At 41.5% G+C, this 26,085-nt stretch overlaps 1 protein-coding gene across 1 annotated transcript in view; it reads left to right on the top strand.

Moving 5' to 3' along the window:
- ankrd13b (ankyrin repeat domain 13B) overlaps positions 1-26,085 on the top strand; it is a gene marked incomplete at its 3' end in the record, with an annotated part of 55,202 nt that overhangs the window by 12,508 nt on the left and 16,609 nt on the right. Inside the window, exons 2-6 of the mRNA XM_080024977.1 lie at positions 5,362-5,497; positions 7,372-7,496; positions 10,386-10,431; positions 22,709-22,852; positions 24,627-24,876. Coding sequence (XP_079881103.1) covers positions 5,362-5,497; positions 7,372-7,496; positions 10,386-10,431; positions 22,709-22,852; positions 24,627-24,876 — 701 coding nt within the window. The remainder of the gene's footprint in view (positions 1-5,361; positions 5,498-7,371; positions 7,497-10,385; positions 10,432-22,708; positions 22,853-24,626; positions 24,877-26,085) is intronic.

Here is a 26,085-nt window from a genome sequence, read left to right as displayed (position 1 = left end):
ATTCAATTTCTGTCTGCCGCTTTGGATGCAAATGAAACCAAATGAGCCAACCGCAAATCACTGGTGCCAAAGATTGAAACTCGCTGTTGTAACACAAGCCCACAAAGGTGTTATCACAACAGATTCCCCACATGCTGACTCTGGTGGATTTGAATTGATTTTTCTTTCTATTTTTTAAGGTAGTATTCCAGTGTTGGTTGGTTGGTTAGTTGGTATTTGGTGAGAGAGAGGTGGCTAGATCAAGACCACTCACCCAGATAGGGGGGATGTCTTACCCTTTGATTCCTCTTCACAGCAGACCGCGGGTTGGAATCCAGCCCCTGGTTGTTCTCTGCTTGTCATTTCTCTCTCTGCCCCATTTCACCTCTGTCCCTCCAGAACTGTGCAATACAAAAAAGCATAAAATGTGAATAATATCGACTAGTGCCATTGACGAGCTGACACCAACATTACAAGCTTTAATTTGACATGCATGCTTACTTACAATCACTCACAGTGGCTCAACATAATGGATGAAGTAAACAGCAGTGTGCATGCCTAATGGTGTAGTGTTTCACAGAGAAGTGCTATGGGGGAAAAAATATATAAGCCCTCCCACTCCCCATATCTTTGTTTGTCATAGCCAGGTGAAAAAAAATATTCTACTATTTTTTAAATCTTTTTTTAACATGGCTTCATGAGCTGCATCAGGAGTAGCTGAGGAGATGTTGAAGGAAGCATGCTATACAGGGAACTTTGCCTCAGTGGGTTTCTCTGTCATCCTGTGTTATATATGATGCATACTGTTTTATGGCAGCATCCTGTCTCCTTCTACATCCTCCCTGTACACTCTCCCTGCATTCCAAATCACATCACTTTTTCTTTTTACGACACTACATACTAAAGTACAGAAAAGTATTAGGGCCATGGTCGAGAAAAAAAAAACAGATAAGGAAGATTTTTTTTTTCATTATGTCGAGAAATGTCAAGAATAAAGACAAATACTCCAAAATGCTATTGGAGTTACTGGGGCATTTATGTATGTTCGGCATACTACAAATGACGTGCATGTATTGGGACATCCATTTCTGGCATACTACATAGTAGGGAAGTATGGGAATTGGAACGCAGGGTATGGTAATCACCCCACTTCTAGACCCTCTCCTTCTGTCTCTGTCCACACTAACCACATGTTTCTGTTTATCCTATTAGCTTCCTCTCTTCTCCTCCTTTTACTCCTTCCCTCTCTCCGGCTGCCCTCTCAGTCTACTACGCTGCATCTCAGTTCAACCTTCAGCTCTCGTGTGCAGTCGGTGTAATTGAAATGGATGGACAGCTGTAAAATAAGCTTAAACAGATCATCACCAACATTACAGGCATGCCGTGTAAAGAACAGGGGAGCTCTACGGATGAAAATACAGCCGAACAAGCCAAATGGACTATTATTTTTTCTATAATCCATGTATTTGTGCCATCATCAGCCTCAAATACTCTTTTTTTACAACAATATGTGAATGGGGGGGGTTTCTTCCCAAAATACCGTTTTACATTTGGCAGCAAAAACGTTTTTTCCAAGACTCAGAATGTAAATGTAGTTTCTCTCATGTCGTTCAAATGTTGGACCCTTCACTTTAGACTTCTCCTCCTGTCGCACACTCAACTGACAGTTCTTCATATTTTTTTGCAGCCTAAGCACACTGCTGCTCGCGGTCAACATTCCAAGACACACACACTTATGACCTTTATTATTTCAACTTGTGAAAGACACACACACACACACACACACACACACACACACACAGCATAGAGACATCGGCTATATTTGCATGTTTATACACCTGGACACGAAAAACAAAGTGTACTGCTGTGTGTTCTCATCCTGCGTTGCTATGACGCTCTGTGCCTCTTCTCCCCCCGGTCTCCACGTCTCCTGAGGGACTCCAGCATGTTGTTGTCTCTCCTTCTCTGCCTCCTCTCTTCTACACCCTCTTTCTCCTTCTCTGCATCCTCTCTTCTACACCCTCTTTCTCCTTCTCTTCTCCTCCCTCCCTCGCCACTATCCATATCTCTGTTTGTCATAGCCATCCCTCTTTTTTTCAACCCTTTTCCCCATCTTCGCTTGCCTTACATGTCACAGTTGCCGCTAAACAGGCAGTTTTCTCACAATAGAAATGTCTCGCACCACATTATTTGGTCTTTCTCCTCGCCTCCCCCCGGGTTGCTTTTAGAGATTGCAGAGGGATAGAACAGAACAGCCATTAACACGCTGAAAGCATGATATCATGTTCTGGTTATTGATTCATGCTTTGCAGTATGCATTTAAAGGTGGAATCAGCGGTTCTGGAGAAAGCCTGTTGTCAAAAATCACTTTTTTGCCGAAATCATATTTTCCATCACGATCTGCTACCTGTCCGTAGGCCTAGTGTGTGTGTGCGCTGAAAAAACATATCTGGTGTTAGGCTGTCTATTAAAGGAGAAGTAAGTGACATGGTCCTTTTAGCTAACTTCTTGTCAGTGACTGCAGTTAGCAGTCCCCTCCCTCGTCCCTACGTCACCACCACATGAACACGCAGCCGTCTTCGTCAGATAGTGCTGCGATGGAGAGCAGCGAGTCATCGTTCACGGGCACAAAGACCCGCCTCTTTATAGCGCTCTGTCTCCTGATTGGATAAAAACGAGTGAGATACTCAAAATTGTGTCCGGCAATAACTGCAAAGCTGAATGACTGGGAGACCTGTGTTATGAACTGTGCATACTGTTTAAGTGATTGCTGTATGAATATAGAGTGTTTGAACATGTATATTAACAAAAGAATATCACATACTTCTCCTTTAACACGTATTTGTGTTGTCAGCATACACACAGTATGCTATGAACAGATGATTCTGAGGAGATATTCACTTATTTAGAGAAAAAGTGATCTTGACAATAGACTTTCCCCAGAATCGCTGACTTCACCTTTTAGCACTTTAAGGGCGTGTGTGCTTTGAGACACGTATAGCCTATATCTTTGTGTCTGCACTACCTACCGTGTGTGTGTGTGTGTGTGTGTGTGTGTGTGTGTGTGTGTGTGTAGCCCATGATGTAGTATTATGCATTTCCCTCGCAAAATAGCAGAAGGAGAAAGCTGCAGGAACTGATTGATAATGTCACTGCTGAGTCTTCATGGCCCCCTCCAATCACAGGCTGTGTTTCTCGGGGCGTGCAGCAGTAAAACCTGCGTTGGACATTTGGCTGCCAGTCATTTTTATTAGGATATTATACGCTGAGTACGCGGTAAACAGTCACAGCTGCCTCCTCATATCATATTGAATTGCTCTGTTTTTTTGTGTGTGGTCTATTTTCAGTCTCATTCTCTTGAAAGAAAAAAAAATCTTCTACGTTTTACTGCTTTGATTTATGGATTTATGTTCATCGATATAAGGACTCGGGCCTCTTTCCCTGAGTTCAACCTTCCCAGACAGCTTTGCTGATATATCGAAGGTATTAATATTGGAAACACACTTACACTCAAACACTCATATTTTTTTCATCCCTAGAATTCTCCACTGCTTCCCTCCTATAGCCTTCATTAATGTTCAGATTCTGAGTCAGACACCGAGAGTGATCCTTAATTAGACTTCAAGCACGCAACGGACTGACAGAACTGACCTCTGATCAGCATGGGTCCTGGGTTGTGATGGCTGTCAGTGGCTCTAATTATGTTGATGGTGAAACCGAATCAGGTTCTGTAAAGAGCGGCTGATTTTGTAAGAGCACACACTGCAGAGAGAGGTTACACTAAAACGGACTGAGACAGGGGTGGACCGGCAGTGGTTGTTCAAATCAAATGAATTGTGTAGAGACACTGTGTTTCATTATAGGTGTACAAGCAGCACAGCTCGTGCTAATCCTATAAGTGCCTGGAATGACCCTACAGTAAATACATGTGAAGAACAACAACACCATCTAACCTGGGTTCAGTATTTATTCTCATGTCTGAAACATAAATAGACAATGGACTTTTTCAACACTTCACACCAACAAGCAGGAGTGATGTTTGCATAGGGAGTTACATGCCAGCATTTTTTTTTTCACTGTGTCAGGCTAACACTTCGATGCACACCAAGTATTTCACTTTGGAGGTGCTGGTGGCAGTTGGACTTGATTTTATTTTGTTACAGCCGGTTTAGAACAAAACACCTTCTCATCCAACACTCAGCGAGTGAGCAATTTGTTTTAGAAACTTGGGCTGCGTTCCGATCCCCCTACTTTCTGCTATTTAGTACGGTAGAAAAAGAAAATATATAGGATCTACCAATTCTTGTGGTTGGATTCAGTATGCTTAAACATACCCGGATGTCTACTACATTTGGCGGAGATTTTTAGCGTTGAAAACAGCGATGGAGCCTCTGTATAAAAACAACCGGAGATGCGACGGGTATGAAAGCATGAGGCAAGATCAAGGTGCAATGTTATGATGAAATAAATAAGTAAAAAAAGTATGCCCCAATAGTATGCCTACTGCATTCTAAGTAGATTATTTTAATGATCATCTAGTAGAATAGAAAAAAGAAAGAGTATGCGATTTGAAACACAGGGGTTAGTCTGTCATGGCTCAATAATCTTTTTTTCTTGTGTATTTGTTTGGCTTAGGGATGAAGCAGAAATGTTTGGACATCAATCATTTAGTATTCTGAGAATCTAAATGTATCCTTCTGTCTAAATGCCTTTCAATGCAGCCTAGAGGGATTTAAAAAGCCCCCGTACAATTCATGTTATCAGAGCATTGGTATTAACAATATGACAGATAAACAATAATTGAACATGACTGACTGCTGAGCTTTTGTTGACATTTCTTCTAAATACAGAGTGTTCCTGAGAGCTGAAGCCCAGCCTGACACATGAATTATTATTTTTGTTCAGCAATGCTGTTGCTCCCTTTGTACATTACCTGTTCATGTTACCCTTAGCTTACCTTACCTTCTCTGAACCCTATAATGTTCCTACGTGTTTGAAGAATGAACCAGACAGGAGGCTGTTTAGGAATGTTGTGGTGTGAAGGCCTGTTTAAAAGAGTAGAGTCATCTCCTGTGTCGGGCTTAACCCAATCCATCCATCCATCCATCCATCCACCCAGTGGTGGGACACAAGACTGTAAAGCACCCAGCCATTTTGGAAGGGGTGACCGATCAATTAGCACCTGTCACTGTCACTCTGTCCATATCTCTGTCTTCATCTTTCACACTTCTCCCTCCCCTCTCTGTCTTTCACACTCCCCCCCCCCCCCCATTTCACTTCTCTCCGTCCTCTGCTCATCCTTTCTTCTCGTTCACTCCCTTCCTTTATTCTCTGTTTTAAACGTTCCATCTGTTTTTCTCTTCTTCTTTGTTTACAATGCAGACTGATTTAGAGTGTGTGGACCCTCGTGGTCGGACCCCCCTCCACCTGGCTGTCACCCTGGGACACCTGGACTGTGCCAGGGCCCTGCTGCAGCACGGAGCTGACGTCAGCAAGGAGAACCGCAATGGATGGACCGGTGAGTTAGTGTGTGTGTGTGTGTGTGTGTGTGTGTGTGTGTGTGTGTGTGTGTGTGTGTGTGTGTGTGTGTGTGTGTGTGTCTCTGTCTGTCTGTCTGTCTGTCTGTCTGTCTGTCTGTCTGTGTGTGTGTACATGTGCTCTGTTGTTGTCAGGAAACTAAGTATACAGTTCTCTGGTAATAGCATGTGCAATGTGGACTATACATAATACATTACTGTACTGTGTGTGGTGTGATGGGGGGTGGGGGGGTTTGAGTGTGTGTCAAGGTAAAGTAATAGTGACACTGTGGTCCATAGTTGCATTATGAGAACCATTGTGGAGACAATTGGGAGTTTCTATCTCAAACCACTGCGTCAAACCTATGACCATGTTTCCCTCCCTGTTGCCTCATTGAACATACATACATATATACATGAACATAAACATTGTATGAAGATTCTCTCCTCACATTGCAATTACTCCCCCAGTGTAATAAGAAAATGTACACACACACCTGGTCCAGAATCTGGTCATCATTCCTACATAACAGTAGCTGTCTGTTGAGTAAACACCATTATATTGACAAATACATGTTTATCAAGGAACAAATCAGATACATAGTGTTTATTAATACATAACTAAGTAGCAAGGCATCGGGGGAATTGTACAGTGTTGATGTTAAAATGCTATTGGCTTATTCTTTGATATGCTTTATTTTATGATTCAAATTATGCGTGAAGTAAAATGGTCTATACTTTTGTAAGAACAGTCCCGTCTGTTGTGTAGACCATAAAGAGTGTACACCTCTATTGGTGTGAACATGCAGTGGTTGTTTTGGTTGTGGCCCCCTCGGACACAATAATAGGACTATAAAAATACACAATGTATGATATACCAAATGGCCCATAACGACATCTCCCACTGGCTCTGTTTTACGTTGGACCATGATGAGTTAAGCAGAGTTTTGCCCTCTTCATGTTGCTTTTACTTCACTGCCTCTTTCGCAGAACAACCCTGGGCTTCTGCCAGATATATATATTTCTTATCGGCTGGTCCCTGTGCAAATGTAGCGTGGACACTACTGGCAATGGGAGACTAATGAAGCACGAAATGGATTCATTTTTAACCATGAAATGATATGGGCTGATTTAACAACGTCCTTTTGTTTGGGTCCAACTACATCCCATGCTCATCCTTAGGGTTTTTTTTTTGCTGTCTTCCCCTCTTAACTTGGGCAACACTGCACACAATGGTGGAGCGCCATAAAGTGAAGTCTTTGTTATTGTCTGGAATCTTTCTGCCATTCTTTGCTTGCAGACAACGGTTAAAAAAGAATCCTCTCCTGTACTCATCTGATACTGTATGTGTCTCGTCTGCAGGTACAAATGGATTATACTCCAGGTCTTGTTGCCATTATTGTTAGTAGACAGCTACTGTACATTTAGGTTGTATCTACTGTGTGTGTGTGTGTGTGTGTGCGTGTGTGTGTGTGTGTGTGTGTGTGTGTGTGCGTGCGTGCGTGCGTGCGTGCGTGCGTGCGTGCGTGCGTTTCAGTGAGCCGGTTTTGCCGACAGAGGCATAAAAAAGACATTTTTACATAACTGCTAAAGTGTAGAACAGGCTGTAAGATTAGCAGCAAAGTGACACAGTCTGGTGAGTGATGGGCGATGAGCTGCAGTAATAGCCTGTACCGGCTTTTCCTTTGGCCTACTTTAGTTTGGGTATTTCTCACTCACTGACACCCCCCCCCCCCCACCCCACACACACACACACACACACACTCTTTAAATTGCTCATGTACATACATTTTGGATGAGGCCTGAGTGAGTGGCTCTGTTTGACTCTCTGTCTCTGTGTGTGTGTGTCTCTCTCTCTCTCTCTCTCTCTCTCCAGTGCTCCAGGAGGCTGTGAGTACCAGGGATCCAGAGTTGGTGCGTCTGGTGCTGCGTTACCGTGACTACCAGAGGACTGCCAAGAGGCTGGCGGCCATCCCCGTCCTGCTGGAGCGCCTGCGCCAGGTGGGACTAAAACCCAAACACACACACACACACACACACACACACACACGCAAACACTTTAACGCACACGCTGGGAAAATATACTCCTTTGACCACACACACACACACATGCGCACACATACACGCACGCACGCAAGCGCACACGCACAAACACACACACACAGACACACAGACACACACACACACATGCATAGATGCAAACAAACATGTATGTATATGTTTGAGCACTTCTTCCATTATCCTAGATATCAGACATCAGGTTCCTAAACTAGTTAACTATTAAAAGCACAAATAACCCACTAGTTCCCTAGTTGACTAATTTACACAAACCAATCAGGATCCAGGATTTTGTCCATATCCCGCCTACGTCATTAGTTTTCTGGAGAATCACTGACTCCACCTTTAACTACGTAGTTGGCCTGAAGAACTGCAAGTACTGGACTACTGGCCGCAGGCTAACACTTAAACAAACTGAGGTCTACTTTGACTTTACCAGTTAACTAGTCACTCTTTTGATATCAAGGAGGATACGCAAAATAAATGCTCCTCTTTCAATATTATGCACAAATGGCATACGTGAACTACAAAGGCACACGGAGGGGGGTTTGCGAGTAGAAAGGCATTCAATTTGAATGTTGTTGAATCTTTTTAATATTTTACATCTATTTGTTTAGAATGAATTATTCGTGCTGCTTTTGTTTGAAGGTATTATTACTCTGTTTACTATTGGACCTGGGAGGATACTGTATGTCTGCATTTGGCAAAATCCCTCTGTCTCTACGTAATTTGAGTCATGGCTTCCCCCCCCCTAAAGGCATTAGGAGTGCCTGGCTCCAAGGCACAGTACACTAGCTGTGATAGACAAGTTGGAGAGCCTGGAGGTTGACTGTTGTTATCATGACAGGAAAGTGTTGAGGAGCAGATCGTGTTGAAGCCTCTGCAGCAGAGATGCAGAGAACCAGCCTTCACACAGTCTGTCCTCCTGTGTATTTACTCCAGCTGGCTCTGCCTGACATGCACACACACACAAAATCACAAACATACACACACACACACACACGCAGGCAGGCAGGCAGGCACGCACGCACGCACGCACGCACGCACGCACACACACACACACACAAATACATACACACACACAGACACACACACAAACACACACACACACACACACACACACACACACACACACATACATACACACACACACACAGACACACACAAACACACACAAACACACACACACACACACACACACAAACACACACAAATACATACACACACACACACACAAATACATACACACACACAGACACACACACACACACACACAGTCACACTCACACTCTCTCTCTCTCTCGTATACCCACATGATAGACACAACACCCTCACACTATAAACGACAATGAGTACTCACGCTGGAGCACACACCCACTCACAACCGTCGGACACGTCGCGCCGCTCTTTATCATCTGCTGCCCCCGTCCGCATCATTCTCCTCTCCATCCATCCCTCCATCCCTCCATCCATCACTTCTATTATTAACCCACACACATAAACAGTGTTGCCACAGTTACTTTGAAAAAATAATCTGATTACTGATTACTAGTTACTCTTTAAAATAGTAACTTAGTTACTTTACTGATTAATTGATGTTAAAAGTAACTACATTAGATTACAAGTTACTTTAAACGTTACTTTACAGGTTTTGAAACCCATATATCTCAATTTAAAACATGCACATATTAAGAATCATTGAAAATATATAAAAATAAAGCTTGTAGGCTAGTAGCCTATAGGCATACTGTTTTCAAAATAATAAAAATTATGGTTTAAAAAATGTAATAAAAAAATTAAAAAAAGTTGAAATATGAAAATAAATGCATTGCTCCAAAGTGCAAAGACAGTAGCAGTGTCTTTAAACTTAACGTGCTTGGCCCTCCACTCTCATGCATTCATTTGACTTTTCTCTGCGATGTCTCATGTGTTGATAGACTGGGTGTGTGCGGCCACCGGTCGCCACGTGACTATAAGTTTCCAAGTTTTAAACACTAGGCCTATCTCTTCAACGTCACCGTACCCGAATCCTAAATATCCCCATAGCAGACGCTATATTTCTTGGGGGGGGGGGGGGGGAACGTTTGTTTTGCGCCACAGTTCAGCTTAGACTCGGCCGTAATGCTGCTGCACACACACACACACACACACACACACACACACACACACACACACACACACACACACACACTGCATGTCAGAGACGAGGGGCGCTACCAAAAAGACGAGAGGAGCGGTTGGAGCAGTTGGAGCAGTTGGAGCGTTTAGAGCTATTATTTACTATCTATGGTTTAGAGACACATGCGCGCACATTTATTTACATTAAATCATAATCGCAGTCATTTGTGCAGTTATGTAAAATGTTTTACTAAGGAAAATTACGCACAGTGACTTTGATGAGTAACTTTAATCTGATTACTGGTTTGGAGATAGTAACACGTTAGATTACTCGTTACTGAAAAAAGAGGTCCGACTAAGTAACGCGTTACCGGCATCACTGCACATAAACAACCGCTCCTCTGTGCCACCCCCCCCCCCCCCTCCCCACCATCACCCACCCACCATATTTTAAACAGACAGTGAAGCAGAATTGCTGCGTTTTTTGTTCACTCTTCACCCTCTTTTTAATTCCCTATACTCCTCTACTCTGCCATAGACTGCTCTTTCTCCAAGCCATCAATCTTTGAATTTATCTCTCTCCATCTCCTCCAACTCTCTCCATCTCGCTATCTTGCTCTTCATCAATGCCCCAATGTTTTCTCATTTGTCTTCTTCCTCTCCCTCCCTCCCTCCCTCCTCCCCCTCTCTTTGCCACTCTCTCCTGTCCTATAGGCCCAGGACTTCTATGTGGAGATGAAATGGGAGTTTACGAGCTGGGGTGAGTCCGGCCTTTTCTCTGTCATTCCAGTCAGTTAGAAAGCAGTGTGGTGTGGAGTGGTCAGAACTGATCATGTTATCATGTCCCTCTGGTGCTCCTCTCTGTTGTTACTGGACACACACTGACACACACATCCTGCCCGGCACAATGTGCACCCCGCCCCGGCCTTGGGTTTGAGAGGGAAATGGCCTGCGCTTTTTAATCTGAAGTGCTTTAACCAAAAACCACAAGTGGATGTATTTTCAGCATCAGTTTCCATTCTGTCTAATTGTTTGTTTCTGAGCATATATATTATCATTTCTCTAAATGGATCTATCAGAGTACTGCTGAGTCCATGCATGCCGCTAACGTATATCTAATTAAAAAAACGTACAAAGTGCTGCGTTGACATTCTTCACGTATCCATTAGAAATATTGTTGTATAGTATAGTATAATATAGTATAATGTAGTATAGCATAGCATAGCACAGTATAGTATAGCAGAGCATAGTATAGCATAGCATAGCATAGCATAGCATAGTGTAGCACTGTAAATCCTTACAAGTAACTAGGGCTAGATTCTAGGTTCTACGGAGCAGTATGTGACTGTTGAGTAGTAATGACACACCAAGACTGAGAGGTAAGTTTGAACTTCAGTTCATTTATGTAGCAAGAAAAAATATTAAATCCATTCATCATTCATATGAAAAAATACACATTTCGGCATAACCATAAAAAAATAGAATAAATCAAATATGTAAAAAAAAAGAAAAGTATTCCCCCTTATTGGTTTCACTTCGGCTGATTTAGACCTAAATAAAATATTTCCAACTTGCACCTTTAAGTTGCTATTTGGTTGACTATTGTCTCTTTTTGTTCTTTGTTTCCTAATTTTTGTTACTCAATTTAAAATGTGATTTTATCTTATTGGTGCTCAGTTGATATTTTAGTACTATTTTGTATTTAAAAATTTAAATACCAAATACCCACATTGCACAATAGTAAACCCAATAAACAAAAATAAATGCAAAAAAAAAAAAATAAAGCACAGCTCAGTGCATCAAGTAAAAAAGAAAGAACTACACCAGTATTATCTGGGATCAATACACTTGAGTTTCGAACACTATCTAATCAGTCCTTTTGTTAAATCCTTTCCTTGAGTTGAAGCTTCACTGCATGTTACAGCCACTTTTGGAAGTTATTTTGTCCTACCAAACTCAGTGTCCTTTCTTTATCCAAGAAACAGTAGTGTCAGTCCTGCAGCGGGAAGTGCTGCAGCTTGTAATATGATATCTTGCTAAAGGTAGCTCGCCATCTTCTTTCTTCGGTTCAGTTCCACCAAACGATCTCCTCCTCATAAAAAACCCGGCCGAGTCCTCCAACGAATAACAACAAGAGTCCTGTGGCATAGAAAAAAAAGTAACAAAATCCTCCAAAAGAACGATAAAAAAGTAATATAAAACACTCCAAAAAAGAAAGTCAAAAGTGAGGCTAAATGCTCTTAAAACCTTGCTTTGCTTTCGCTTTTATCTATTCTCTTTTAACTCTAATTTTCTCCTCTTTTACTCCGTTTTCTGTCTCTGTGTCGCTAGTATTTTTCCGTAGCAAACTGACTCTCGTTCTCTCTCTCTTCCGCTCGCTCGCTCACTCACTCACTAGTGACGCTACACCGTTCTGATTGGTTGTTCTCGGCTGCACTAGCTAAAGGAGTATTACACCAATTATATTATTACAAAAGTACAATATAACAACAATAAAGGTTTTTTACATTATAGTCATGTTTTTAGTTTTTAAATTGTATTTAACTTAATACAACATGCTATATTAGATTTCCACAATACAGTTATTATTGTGTTTAACCTTTTATTTGTTTAGGTCAGTTAACCTGGGTTACAATCTCCCCTCTTGACTCTATGCAAGTCCCTTTGCATAGTTAAAGTCGGCTATACTATCTTGTATTCAGGTGTGTAAAACCAGTCTCTAAAAATGATCAGCGATAGCTGTGCCCAAACTTTGGGAAAAGTTTAGTTTTTCAAAGAGGGAACTAAGAGCAAGAATAAGTGGCTTTCCTAGCTCTTCATAAGTAAATTTGTGGGGTGGATGTCTATCTCTGGTAGAGCGTCTGGGCCCATCAGGTTCACTATCAGACAGAGCTGCATGTGTTGACTGAACACCACGACTCTGCTCTGATTCAGGTTTATCCTGTGCCTGCTCTGTAGTCTGCTCTTCAGTTTGTGAAGGGGGGTTTTGCATTTCAGGCTCAGGGATGTCTATGACAACATGGTCAGGGGACTTTGCAGGATAGTTATCTGCATGATTCTCCATTTCAATGACTGACTCATGCACATTGACCGGAAGGTCGGATTGCACCTCTTCAGGTAAGATTCTGGGGACTTGAGGAGTGAATTCTTTGGCCTGGGGGTTGAAATCAGCTGGATGCTGTCTAAATTGTCCATCACCTGCAAGTTGTATGATGGGAGGTTTTGTTGTCACCCCTATGACTCTCTCGAAGCAATAGCTTTCCTCTTCCTCCTCACTCATGTCATCCTCCTGATCATCCTTATCCATTCCTGGGTCTGAACCCTTCTTGCTTCTCAGATTTCTCCTTGTGGACTTTTTTATGTCTGTTTCCTCTTCTGGAGTTGCACCCACGGGTAGAAAACCACAGGGAAGAAGAAGATCTCTATGTAGTGTGCGGTTTGGACCACTGCCTCTCTCAGGCTTAACTACATAGACTGGTCCCTCATTGATCCTCTTCACCACAACATGGATTGTGCGCTCCCATCTGTCTGCCAGTTTATGCTTTCCACGAATGTTGACATTTCGCACCAACACTCTGTCTCCTGTGACTAGTTCAGCTGCCCTGATTTTGGCATCAAATCTGGCTTTGTTTTGTTCTCCTCTCTTGCGACTATTGTTAGCAGCCAATGCGTAGCTTTCCTGCAGACGCTGGCGTAGCTGGTTTACATACTCTGAGTGAGTAGTACAAGATCCTGCAGCAGGGCTGGTTCCCAGGACGAAGTCGACTGGCAATGTAGGCTGTCTTCCGAACATTAGTTCGTACGGTGAGTAACCAGTGGTGTCATTTCGTGTGCAATTGTACGCATGTACAAGTGGCTTTACATAATCTCTCCAATGATGTTTATCTTTCTCCTCCAGGGTTCCAAGCATACTCAAGAGTGTGCGATTGAATCGCTCGACAGGATTCCCTTGAGGGTGATAAGGTGTGGTGCGCACCTTTTCCGCTCCAATGAGAAAACATAATTCCTTTATGGTGTGGGATTCAAAGTCTCTCCCTTGGTCGCTGTGGAGGCGGCTGGGGAAACCATAGGGGGCTATAAGGTTTTCCCACAGTGCCTTAGCAGTAGTCTTTGCCTTTTGGTCTCTGGTTGGTATCGCTATTGCGAATTTCGTGAAGTGGTCTGTAATGACCAGGACGTTTCTTGTATCACGACTGTCAGGCTCTATCGACAGGAAGTCCATGCACACCAGTTCTAGCGGATAGGTGGTAAGTATGTTCTGCATAGGTGCTGCTTTTTGTGGGGTTGCTTTCCTCCTGAAGCACCTTTCACATGTTTGACATTTTTCTTCAATGGACTTAGCCATTTTAGGCCAATAAAATCTAGCACGTGCAAGGCTGAGTGCACGCTCAGCACCTAGATGGCCTACTTCTTCATGTATGCCCTTCAAAGCACGGTCTCTAAACTTCTGGGGAAGGACAAGCTGGTGGATTTCATTACCATGGTCAAGGCATTTCCTATATAGCACCCCATCTTTGAATAGAAGCTTGTTCCACTCTTTAAGAAGTAGCCTGACCTCAGGCGGCTCACAGCTCGTCTGTTTGAAGTGTGGCTTATGTGCTGCTTCAAGAAAAGAAATTACCTTGTTGAGAATTGGATCTTCCCTCTGAAATCTGTACCAGTCTTCCTTTTTCATGCCAGGTATGGTGTCTTGTCCAGGATTGGCGAAACAGTCTGGTATAGCTGAGGCATCCATGGCCAAGGATTCAGCCAGACAGGGGAACTCAGACTCATCCAGACTTGAACGAATACAGTGACGCTGACAGAGAGCAGAGACCACCTCGCTGGAAACCACTTCAGCTTCCTCATTCAAGATGCGTTGTTTGAAGCCTTCAATTCTTTCGCGTTCTCTTATGAAAGCATCATCTTCTTGTGGTGGACCATGAGGTCGTCTGGACAAACCATCGGCGTCTGCGTTTGCGAGACCTGCTCGATATTTTATGCTAAAGTTGTAAGTTGACAAAGCCGCTAGCCAGCGGTGTCCTGCAGCATCCAATTTGGCAGAAGTGAGAACATAGGTGAGCGGGTTATTGTCAGTAAGAACCACAAACTCTGAACCATAGAGATAGTCGTTGAACTTTTCACAGACTGCCCACTTCAATGCCAAGTACTCCAACTTGTGTGTTGGGTAGTTTTTTTCACTTTTGGATAGCCCACGGCTAGCATAAGCTATCACCTTTAGCTTCCCGCCTTGTTCTTGATAAAGAGCAGCACCGAGACCCTCTCCGCTAGCATCGGTGTGCAGTACATAAGGGAGCTTGGGGTCTGCGAATGCAAGGATTGGTGAGGATGTTAACCTCTCAACAAGGGTTTTAAAGGCAAGGTCGCATTCAGTGTTCCACTCATCACCAAAAGGCACCCGAGAGTTCACAGGGCCCTTGGGACAGGGTCTTTTGTATATCTTTCCTCTTTTACGAGGATGATGGTATCCAGCTTTAAGAGCATTTAAGGGCTTGGCTATCTTCGAGTAGCCTTCAACGAAGCGCCGGTAATAGCCTGCAAAGCCCAAAAACTTTTCAAGCTCTTCTCTGTTTTTAGGACAAGGCCAGGTTTTCAAAGCTGAAATTTTATCTGGATCAGTGTGAACACCCTGAGCATCCACAACATGGCCAAGATACTTCACTGAGGACTTGAAAAAGTGACATTTCTCAGGCGATAACTTGAGACCATAGTCTTTGAGGCGCTGCAACACTCTCATGAGCCGGCCCTCATGCTCTTCAAGAGTCTCAGAGAAGACGATAAGATCATCCAAGAACACAAGCACTTTGTTCATGTGTAAGTCCCCAACGCACTTTTCCATTAGGCGTTGAAAAGTAGAGGGCGCATTTGTTATGCCTTGGGGCATTCTGTTGAACTCCCAGAAGCCTAGGGGACATATGAAAGCAGTCTTGTACTTGTCTTCTTCTGCCATTTCAACCTGGTAGTAACCAGATTTGAGGTCCATCACAGAGAACCATTTTGCACCACTTAGCGCTGAGAATGTCTCCTCGATGTTAGGTAGAGCATAAGCGTCTTTAATGGTACGTGTATTTAGTTTTCTGTAGTCAACACAGAGTCTTATCTTTCCATTCTTCTTCTTGACTAAGACAATCGGAGAAGCAAAAGGACTTTCAGATTCTCTGATTATACCAGCTTCAAAAAGCTCTCTCAAGTGTTGTTTGACAGCTTCTCTGTCACTTGGGTGTATAGGTCTGGGTCTTTCTTTGAAAGGGGTTTCATCGCTTAGTCTGATATGGTGCTTAACTGCATTAGTGTGACCATTAGACATTTCATCAGTAGCAAACACATCTATGATGGAGTTTAACTTATCTGTGATGCGTGTTTTCCATTCATGCCCAATAAGTGGGTTCTCAAGGTCAAAATGTAGTTTCTCATTGACTTTCTCAGTTGTAGGCTCACAACGAGGGGAAGAAGGTTGATCAGAGTTAAGGGGCATGATACAAGCTGCGGCTGAGATTTCGCCGATAACATGCCTTGGCGGCAAGGTGACATTATGGTCTGTCATGTTTCTGATGAAGACAGGAATCTTGCTGGCAGCTTTGCACGAAATGTTCAAAAGTGCACATTCAAGCATTAAACCACCAGGCAGTGAGGAAGACTCAGGTGGCTCAAGGACAAAAGAGGTGTTGGGATTTGTCTTGCCTACTCGAACATCCCCGAAGATCTGAACTCTCTGTTTGGGAGGGATGGAGACAGGGCTTTTCCCATGCAATCTAACACGACAAGGTTTGCTTTCACTCCTGTTGCTGTCGCCTACATGCTGGAGGAGTAGTGCATAGTTGTCTGACCTCTTTAAGAACTTGGGTCCTTTGTGCTCTACAGCATGCTTGTATAGCTGTATTAGAACATTTGTGCCAACCAACACAGGTGTTTGACTGTTAAAGAGGCATTCAGGAACAATCAGGGCTAAGGCTCTCAACTCTTCTTTGGTTCCAGTGACAGTATCAGGAAAAGTCAAGCTGACTTCAACATAGCCGAGGTAAGGTACAGTTTGCCCTCCAGCGCCTTCAATTTCAAGCAGACTCTGAATGGGTTGTATGGGCAAGGAAGACAGATATGAGGCATGAAATGTTTCAGAGATGGTCGTGACTTGTGACCCTGTGTCTAAGATGGACTCACACTGTACACCTTCGATTAAAACTGTTGCAGCATAACGCGGACCAATAAGACCATCAGGTAAGTTAGAGTTGGCTTTGCTGTCTGATCTTAGGAGTCTGGGTTTCTTACGCGAGTTATGTGTCATTATCATGGGACTCGTCAAATCTTTGTTATCAGCTCCCAGTTGTCCCACAGCAGGAGCTGCTAAAAGTTTAAAGCCTGCTGGGGAGCTTCCTGTTTTGATTGATACTTTTCACGTTTGACTCTGAGTTCAGAGTTCTTTTTGCGGACAAGAGCCGGGTTTGGTTCGTTATCACAGTGAACTGCAATGTGACCGTCCTGGCCACATTTGAAGCAGAACCATGGCTTTGGATAGCTAGAAGACTTTGCGACTGGGTGGGGGTTTACTGGGCTTGCAATAAGACATTCACCCTTTGCATAGCTTTTGTCTCTAGTGGGGCTGCTGTTGGTGTCAGTTTTTCTTGATTCACATTTATCTTTCTGTAACAGTGATGCTACTTGTATTCTTAGCTCAGCAACCTCTTTCTGTAACTTTTGTGTGTTGTCTTGTTTCTTTGGAAAAGCAACATCTGGATCAGGATCATAGCTTGGCACGTCAAAGACTGAGTGCATGTGTGAAACAGCTTTTGCATTCCCTAAGTGTTTTTTCATTCTTTCAAGTTTTGCAGAGCGTCGATCTTCCTCTGCCCTGAGCAGAAGGAGCAACTCAGAAAAGGATGGTGGGCTACTCTTTTGATGTTCAAGCTGAAGACTTACGATCAAGCTTTGGTCCCAGCAACCTCTGCAGAACTGTCGAAGTAGATGTTTGTTTGAATCTTTGGAGTCGACTCCACCTCTAAGAATGGCCTTGGTGAGAGAAACATTAAGCCTGTTCAAAAACATAGAGGGTTTTTCACCAGTGTTCTGATTGGAGCTCAAGAAGGTGGCAAAAAGCTCCTCACCATCTTCTACCACTCCAAAAGCAGCTTCAAGCTGATCAAGATATAAACGGAGGGGTGAACCAGTGCCAAGGGGCTTAACGATGTCAGTAGCAGGGCTAAGTAGACTCTCCAATATCCTCCTTAACTTTTGGTTTTCAGAGACTGATGTGTCACAAAGGAGAAGCTCAACTTGTGTACGCCAGGCTTCGTAATCGACTTCACCATTTGGTTTAGGAGACTTGCCGGAGAATGTTCGTATTCTGCTCTGACTGTAGCTGGGTGGCTTTGGCTCACTGCGCATTATGTGTTCAACCACTACTTTTTGAATGTGCGGAGGGTTAAACATGCTCTCATCAATGAGTGGTGGGTTAATGGATCTGATTGAGGGAGGGACGTCAGGTGAGATACTAGCTGGACGTCTCCCTGAATGTTCATGTTGGTTGTTATCTTGGACTGGATCGTCAGTCATACACGTTGGGTTATGTGTAGAACCCATGGTTCCATACTGACTATCATTGGTCTGGGGTTCAGTGAAAGGGTTAGGGCTTTGCCGCCTTTGAGGTGAATATGCTTCATTTGTCTGGGCAGGACTTGTGTTAGACTGGAGGGTTTGTAGCTCACCCTGAAGTAGGTTGAAAAAGCCTGCTTTACTGTGGCCATGCAAAGCTTGCAGTTCGCTTAAGTATCTTTGTGCTAACTCCCTACCAAGCTCGTCCTGACATATTTGTCGAATGGTCCTAACATGCCATGTCACATTAGGGTCTCTAGGGCTTGGTAAATTACCAACAGCGGCAGGGTTTAGTCTCGAGATTGCCCTATCTGAAAGAAACTCTATGAGAGCTCTTCCTGCAGGTTGCTCTGGCTCGTCTGGGATTTTAACGGCCTTTGCAATGTCTCCATTAACTTTAAAGACATCTGTGATTTCGTTTACTGTGTATGAATCATCAATACCAGTTACAAAGAGGCAATTTGGACCTCTAAGGTCATATCTATTACAAAGTTCCATTTTTTCTCTGTTCGATGTAATTTGTTTTCCAAAGCTACAGTTTTTAACCTATTTTATCAGTCTTGGGTGCCTCTAAGATATCTACTTTGGTTAAAGTAGTCTATAACGGTTTTCAAATATTTCTATGGCTCCTTTATGCTAAGCTAATTAGCCTCCTGGCTAGCTCGCCACATTTGTAGCACTGTAAATCCTTACAAGTAACTAGGGCTAGATTCTAGGTTCTACGGAGCAGTATGTGACTGTTGAGTAGTAATGACACACCAAGACTGAGAGGTAAGTTTGAACTTCAGTTCATTTATGTAGCAAGAAAAAATATTAAATCCATTCATCATTCATATGAAAAAATACACATTTCGGCATAACCATAAAAAAATTGAATAAATCAAATATGTAAAAAAAAAGAAAAGTATTCCCCCTTATTGGTTTCACTTCGGCTGATTTAGACCTAAATAAAATATTTCCAACTTGCACCTTTAAGTTGCTATTTGGTTGACTATTGTCTCTTTTTGTTCTTTGTTTCCTAATTTTTGTTACTCAATTTAAAATGTGATTTTATCTTATTGGTGCTCAGTTGATATTTTAGTACTATTTTGTATTTAAAAATTTAAATACCAAATACCCACATTGCACAATAGTAAACCCAATAAACAAAAATAAATGCAAAAAAAATAAAATAAAGCACAGCTCAGTGCATCAAGTAAAAAAGAAAGAACTACACCAGTATTATCTGGGATCAATACACTTGAGTTTCGAACACTATCTAATCAGTCCTTTTGTTAAATCCTTTCCTTGAGTTGAAGCTTCACTGCATGTTACAGCCACTTTTGGAAGTTATTTTGTCCTACCAAACTCAGTGTCCTTTCTTTATCCAAGAAACAGTAGTGTCAGTCCTGCAGCGGGAAGTGCTGCAGCTTGTAATATGATATCTTGCTAAAGGTAGCTCGCCATCTTCTTTCTTCGGTTCAGTTCCACCAAACGATCTCCTCCTCATAAAAAACCCGGCCGAGTCCTCCAACGAATAACAACAAGAGTCCTGTGGCATAGAAAAAAAAGTAACAAAATCCTCCAAAAGAACGATAAAAAAGTAATATAAAACACTCCAAAAAAGAAAGTCAAAAGTGAGGCTAAATGCTCTTAAAACCTTGCTTTGCTTTCGCTTTTATCTATTCTCTTTTAACTCTAATTTTCTCCTCTTTTACTCCGTTTTCTGTCTCTGTGTCGCTAGTATTTTTCCGTAGCAAACTGACTCTCGTTCTCTCTCTCTTCCGCTCGCTCGCTCACTCACTCACTAGTGACGCTACACCGTTCTGATTGGTTGTTCTCGGCTGCACTAGCTAAAGGAGTATTACACCAATTATATTATTACAAAAGTACAATATAACAACAATAAAGGTTTTTTACATTATAGTCATGTTTTTAGTTTTTAAATTGTATTTAACTTAATACAACATGCTATATTAGATTTCCACAATACAGTTATTATTGTGTTTAACCTTTTATTTGTTTAGGTCAGTTAACCTGGGTTACAATAGCATAGTATAGTATAGCATAGTATAGTATAGCAAAGCATAGCATAGCATAATATAGTATAGTATAGCATAGTATAGTATAGCAAAGCATAGCATAGCATAGCATAATATAGTATAGTATAGCATAGTATAGTATAGCATAGTATAGTATAACATAGTATAGTATAGTATAGTATAGTATAGTATAGTATAGCATAGTATAGTATAGTATAGTATAGTATAGTATAGTATAGCATAGTATAACATAGTATAGTATAACAAAGCATAATATAGTATAGTATAGTATAGTATAGTATAACATAGTATAGTATAGTATAGTATAGTATAACATAGTATAGTATAACAAAGCATAATATAGTATAGTATAGTATAGTATAACATAGTATAGTATAACATAGTATAGTATAGTATAGTATAGTATAACAAAGCATAATATAGTATAGTATAGTATAGTATAACATAGTATAGTATATCATAGTATAGTATAACATAGTATAGTATAGTATAACATAGTATAGTATATCATAGTATAGTATAATATAGTATAGTATAGTATAGTATAACATAGTATAGTATAGTATAGTATAGTATAGTATAGTATAGTATAGTATAACAAAGCATAATATAGTATAGTATAGTATAGTATAGTATATCATAGTATAGTATAACATAGTATAGTATAGTATAACATAGTATAGTATATCATAGTATAGTATAATATAGTATAGTATAGTATAGTATAACATAGTATAGTATAGTATAGCATAGTATAGTATAACATAGTATAGTATATCATAGTATAGTATAACATAGTATAGTATAGCATAGCATAGTATAACATAGTATAGTATATCATAGTATAGTATAACATAGTATAGTATATCATAGTATAGTATAACATAGTATAGCATAGCATAGCATAGTATATTATAGTATAGCATAGCATAGTATAGTATATTATAGTATAGCATAGCATAGTATAGTATAGCATAGTATAGCATAACATAGTATAGTATAGCATAGTATATTATAGCATAGCATAGTATAGTATAGCATAGTATAGCATAGCATAGTATAGTATATTATAGTATAGCATAGCATAGTATAGTATAGCATAGTATAGCATAGCATAGCATAGTATAGTATATTATAGTATAGCATAGCATAGTATAGTATAGCATAGTATAGTATAGCATAGCATAGTATAGCATAGTATAATATAGTATAGCATAGCATAGTATAGCATAGCATAGTATAGCATAGTATAGTATAGCATAGCATAGTATAGCATAGCATAGTATAGCATAGTATAGTATAGCATAGTATAGTATAGCATAGTATAGTATAGCATAGCATAGTATAACATAGCATAGTATAGCATAGCATAGCATAGTATAACATAGTATAGTATAGCATAGCATAGTATAGTATAGCATAGTATAGCATAGTATAGCATAGCATAGTATAGCATAGCATAGTATAGCATAGCATAGTATAGCATAGTATAGTATAGCATAGTATAGTATAGTATAGCATAGCATAGTATAGCATAGCATAGTATAGCATAGCATAGTATAGCATAGTATAGTATAGCATAGCATAGCATAGTATAGCATAGCATAGCATAGTATAGTATAGCATAGCATAGCATAGCATAGTATAGCATAGTATAGTATAACATAGTATAGTATAGCATAGCATAGTATAGCATAGTATAGTATAGCATAGCATAGTATAATGTAGTATAGTATAGCATAGTATAGTAGTATAGTATAATGTATTATAGTATAGCATAGCATAGTATAGTATAGCATAGTATAGTATAGCATAGCATAGTATAGTATAGCATAGTATAGCATAGCATAGCATAGTATAATGTAGTATAGTATAGCATAGTATAGTAGTATAGTATAGTGTAGTATACTATAGCATAGTATAGTATAGTTTATTTCGATCACACATAGATTCACAACATTACATACATAAGTAAAAAACAAAAGACAAAGTTGTCATCTTGATTCATACATTGAAATTTCTTATCAATAGTGTTGATCGGGGGGGCGCCCTTAGCTCAGTTGGTAGGGCGTCCCCCCCCCGGGCCGGGCCCAGCAGCAGACCCGGGGTCGTTCTCTGCATGTCACTACCCTCTCTGCCCCATTTCACCTCTGTCTCTTAAACACTATCAATAAAGCATGAAAAATGCCAAAACATATTGAAAAGGTGTAGGCTGAAGCCTTAGCTTATTGCACCTACCCCCTACAGTGTTTTATTTATTCATTTTCCGTTGGTCCCTCAGGATCTCATTTAATTATTATATTCCTATATTTTAGTTATTGTAAATATTATTGCTATAATTAATTCATTCCTGTATTATGTATACATAATTGGTTGAATCTGAAGTGTGTCTATGTGTTTGTCATGCAGTGCCCCTGGTGTCTCGTATCTGTCCCAGTGACACGTACAGAGTGTGGAAGAGTGGCCAGTGTCTGCGCGTGGACACCACCCTCATGGGCTTTGAACAGATGACCTGGCAGAGAGGCAACCGCAGCTTCATATTCAGGGGAACAGGTCAGGAGGCAAACTCTACACTCTCTCTCTGTGTGTGTGTGTGTGTGTGTGTGTGTGTGTGTGTGTGTGTGTGTGTGTGTGTGTCTGTGTGTGTGTGTGTGTGTGTGTGTGTGTGTGTGTGAGCGACGAGCTTGGATGCATTTTTCTGTAAAACACTTTTTTTTATGATTCTTGTATTGAAAACAATACACAAAAAAAGAAAAGAGTAGTTATGAATATGCAAGAGAAAATGCTCATTATTATCAAAGGAATACGTTAAGGAGATACACATATTCATTTTCTTGTCAAAAGAGTACAGATAAAAAGAACTAGGAAGGCGGAGAAATCAAGTAAATGGCCTAGCACATAACCTCCAATGTTTGATTTTTACACGTTGGCTTTTATTCGGCTAGAACTATTAATGTTAATGAGGGAGCTTTACAGGCGCTGGTTAGTGGATTGTGTTACCCTTTGGACGGAGCCAGGCTATAGCTGTTTCCCTCTCTTTCTAGTGTATGTGCTTCGCTAAGCTAACTGGCTGCTGGCACTGCAGTAGTTGACTGTACCGACATGGCAGTGCTATCATCTTATCTAACTCTCTAAAAGTTTCCACAGTTGACCCTTTGATTTTTTTCCCGGGGTCAAACCAACAGGTGGTAAGAGCTAGTTGTGATGGAGTGCAGTCTACCTCTGCACTCACAGGCCACATCACACAAACTCACAGCTCCAAGTTCCAACCAAGAGCAAAGCTAAATATAAAGAAACACCCACCTGTGTGTACCAGTCACACAGGCCTCATTTGAAGTAAGATGGAGCAAATCTTCACAGGCACTGTTGCAGGTGTGAGTGCACCTTTCCCAGGATGATCCTCTCTCTCTCTCTTCTGCTGTCTCTTTGTATAGGCTCATTGCAGCGCTGTGTCTACACAGCCCATTGTACTGTACATTGGCTCCTCTCCTCTTTTTATTCTCCTTAACTTTCTTCTTCTCCTTTTTTTAATGAGTCCCCTTCTTTGGACTTTACTGAGTCTCTGCATGCTTCTCTTCCTCTATGTGTCACTTTCTTTTGGATCTACTGTGACTTGAGCTTAAATGTTCTCTTTCCTTTTGCTCTGGCCATCTCCAATCTTCATAATCAGTCGTTTCTCTTGACTTTTCTTTCAATACTAGTAGGGGTGTCCCTGACTAAGAATGTCCATTTTCCGATCTGATTGGTTGAATTTTTGCCTATAGTGGACTTATACACAAATCATGTTGTTGTTTCTTCTTCTGCTCATTGATCCATATTCTCATTTGACACATTGGATTCCATTTTTTTTCCCGAACCACACAAAGGGGCTGAAAGACCCAAATACAGTTTGTCTTCTTGACTTGGCATAAGACATAAGACACAAAGGAGATTGATTCAAAGCTCATAAGTCATTGTTTGATTTAGAGTATCATTAATAGGCTGATGTGTATACCACAATTCGGGGATGTACTGTATCATGATTCATTGGGAGACACCAACCAGTTCCATGTCAAACTCAGACATGCAGCACAGCTCACAATGCTGGAAAAGAATGATCCTTGTATCATAACCACCACTGTGAGATTGGCAGTCCAATCAGGCTGCTTACATCCAATCTCAAATAGTCCACTATACAGGGTCACAACTAAACCCCTTTTTGTGTTCTAGCCTCATTGGTATGTGTGTGTTGTAGTATCTCCCCTATACTCTCAGTCTTCTCATCTCTTGGGCTCACTTTGGCCTGATTTCTTTCTCCACTCTGTCACCCTCTCTGTCCCCCTCTCAGACTCCAGTGCTGAGGTGATGGAGGTGGACCATGACAGGCAGCTGGTGTACTGCGAGACCCTGTCTGTCTCCTCCCTGCCCTCCCTGTCTCCTGGCCGGGTCAAAGGCTGCGGTGCGTCGGGCAGCAGCAGTAGTGATGCCGGCCTGGGCCTCCTGGGGGCGCTGCAGCCCAGTGACGAGCAGGTAGCCGCCAGACTGTCTGCCCCCGTGGTCACCACCCAGCTGGATACCCGCAACATCGCCTTCGAGAGGTCAGAAGCAAACACTGATAAAACGTGCTCCCTTTAATATTAGGTTGGGGGGGGGGGGTTCTGGATGAAAACTGTCACACAAATAATGAAAACTTTTTGTGGGACTTTTCTCTGTTTTATTTTCTTTAAAGGAGAAGTAAGTGGTATGGTCCTTTTAGCTAACTTCCCGTCAGTGACTGCAGTTAGCAGTCCCCTCCCTCGTCCCTACGTCACCACCACATGAACGTGCAGTCATCTTTGTCACATAGTGCCGTGATGGAGAGCAGCGAGTCATCGTTCACAGTCACTGAGACCCGCCTTTTTATAGCGCTCTGTCTGCTGATTGGATGAAACAAGCGGGATACTCAAAATGGTGTCTGGCAATTACTGCAAAGCTGAATGACCGGGAGACCTGTGTTGTAAACTGTGCATACTGTTTAAGTGATTGCTGTATAAATGCAGAGTGATTTCACACGTATATTAACGAAAGAAAAATCAAAATCAGATGATGTGTCCGAATTTCCGACGCAGCTCTAATCGTATATCCAATACGTCAATAATTAACATCAGGATATTGTACGTCATCCCTCAAGTCACAGTAGTTTTTTCAAATCATGTTCAACAATCATAATAGGATGAAAATCTTCCGCAGGTCAGGCACAATAGTACAGTAGCTTTAGTGCAATTCAACCACAGGACGTGCTCTGCTCCAAGCTCTGGCATTTTATTCCCCTGGGGTGGAGAGAATCAGCTTTGTGTGTGTGTTAGTGTTGAATTGTGTCACCCTTTCAGCAGCTGCTGTCTCCTGCACTACAACCCACAGCTGAGTGGAACTAGCACAGGCACTTTCCCCTGGAGCTTGTCAAAATGCATTTTACAAATTGTAGCAAAATACTAAAAGCAGCAGCAGGGGTGGTGGTGGGGAGAGTGGAGACAAGTAATCATGTAGAAGTAATTGGAGTTCATTGATCAGCCACTTATTACTCATATAGAGAGAGTTTAAAGTGAGAATAGTTTTTGAAGGGGAAAAATAATGACCATTTCCCTGTTACAAAAACACAGCTGATGCAATCATTAAGTTCATAATGTGACAAACCTTTTGCTTATTTCAATACACAAGAGGAGACTATAAATATGACATTTTTCCACCGGCACTTTTGGCCGCTATTTTATTGCAGGCATCCTTAGCTAATGGAGGCTAATCTATAGCAAAGTACTACTGATGGAAAT

This window comes from Ammodytes marinus (assembly GCF_949987685.1).
Source record: "Ammodytes marinus genome assembly, chromosome: 3".
In the NCBI taxonomy this organism is placed as follows: Eukaryota; Metazoa; Chordata; class Actinopteri; order Uranoscopiformes; family Ammodytidae; genus Ammodytes; species Ammodytes marinus.
Note: the sequence above shows the minus strand (reverse complement) of the source record. Positions and strands in the feature narration are given on the sequence as shown.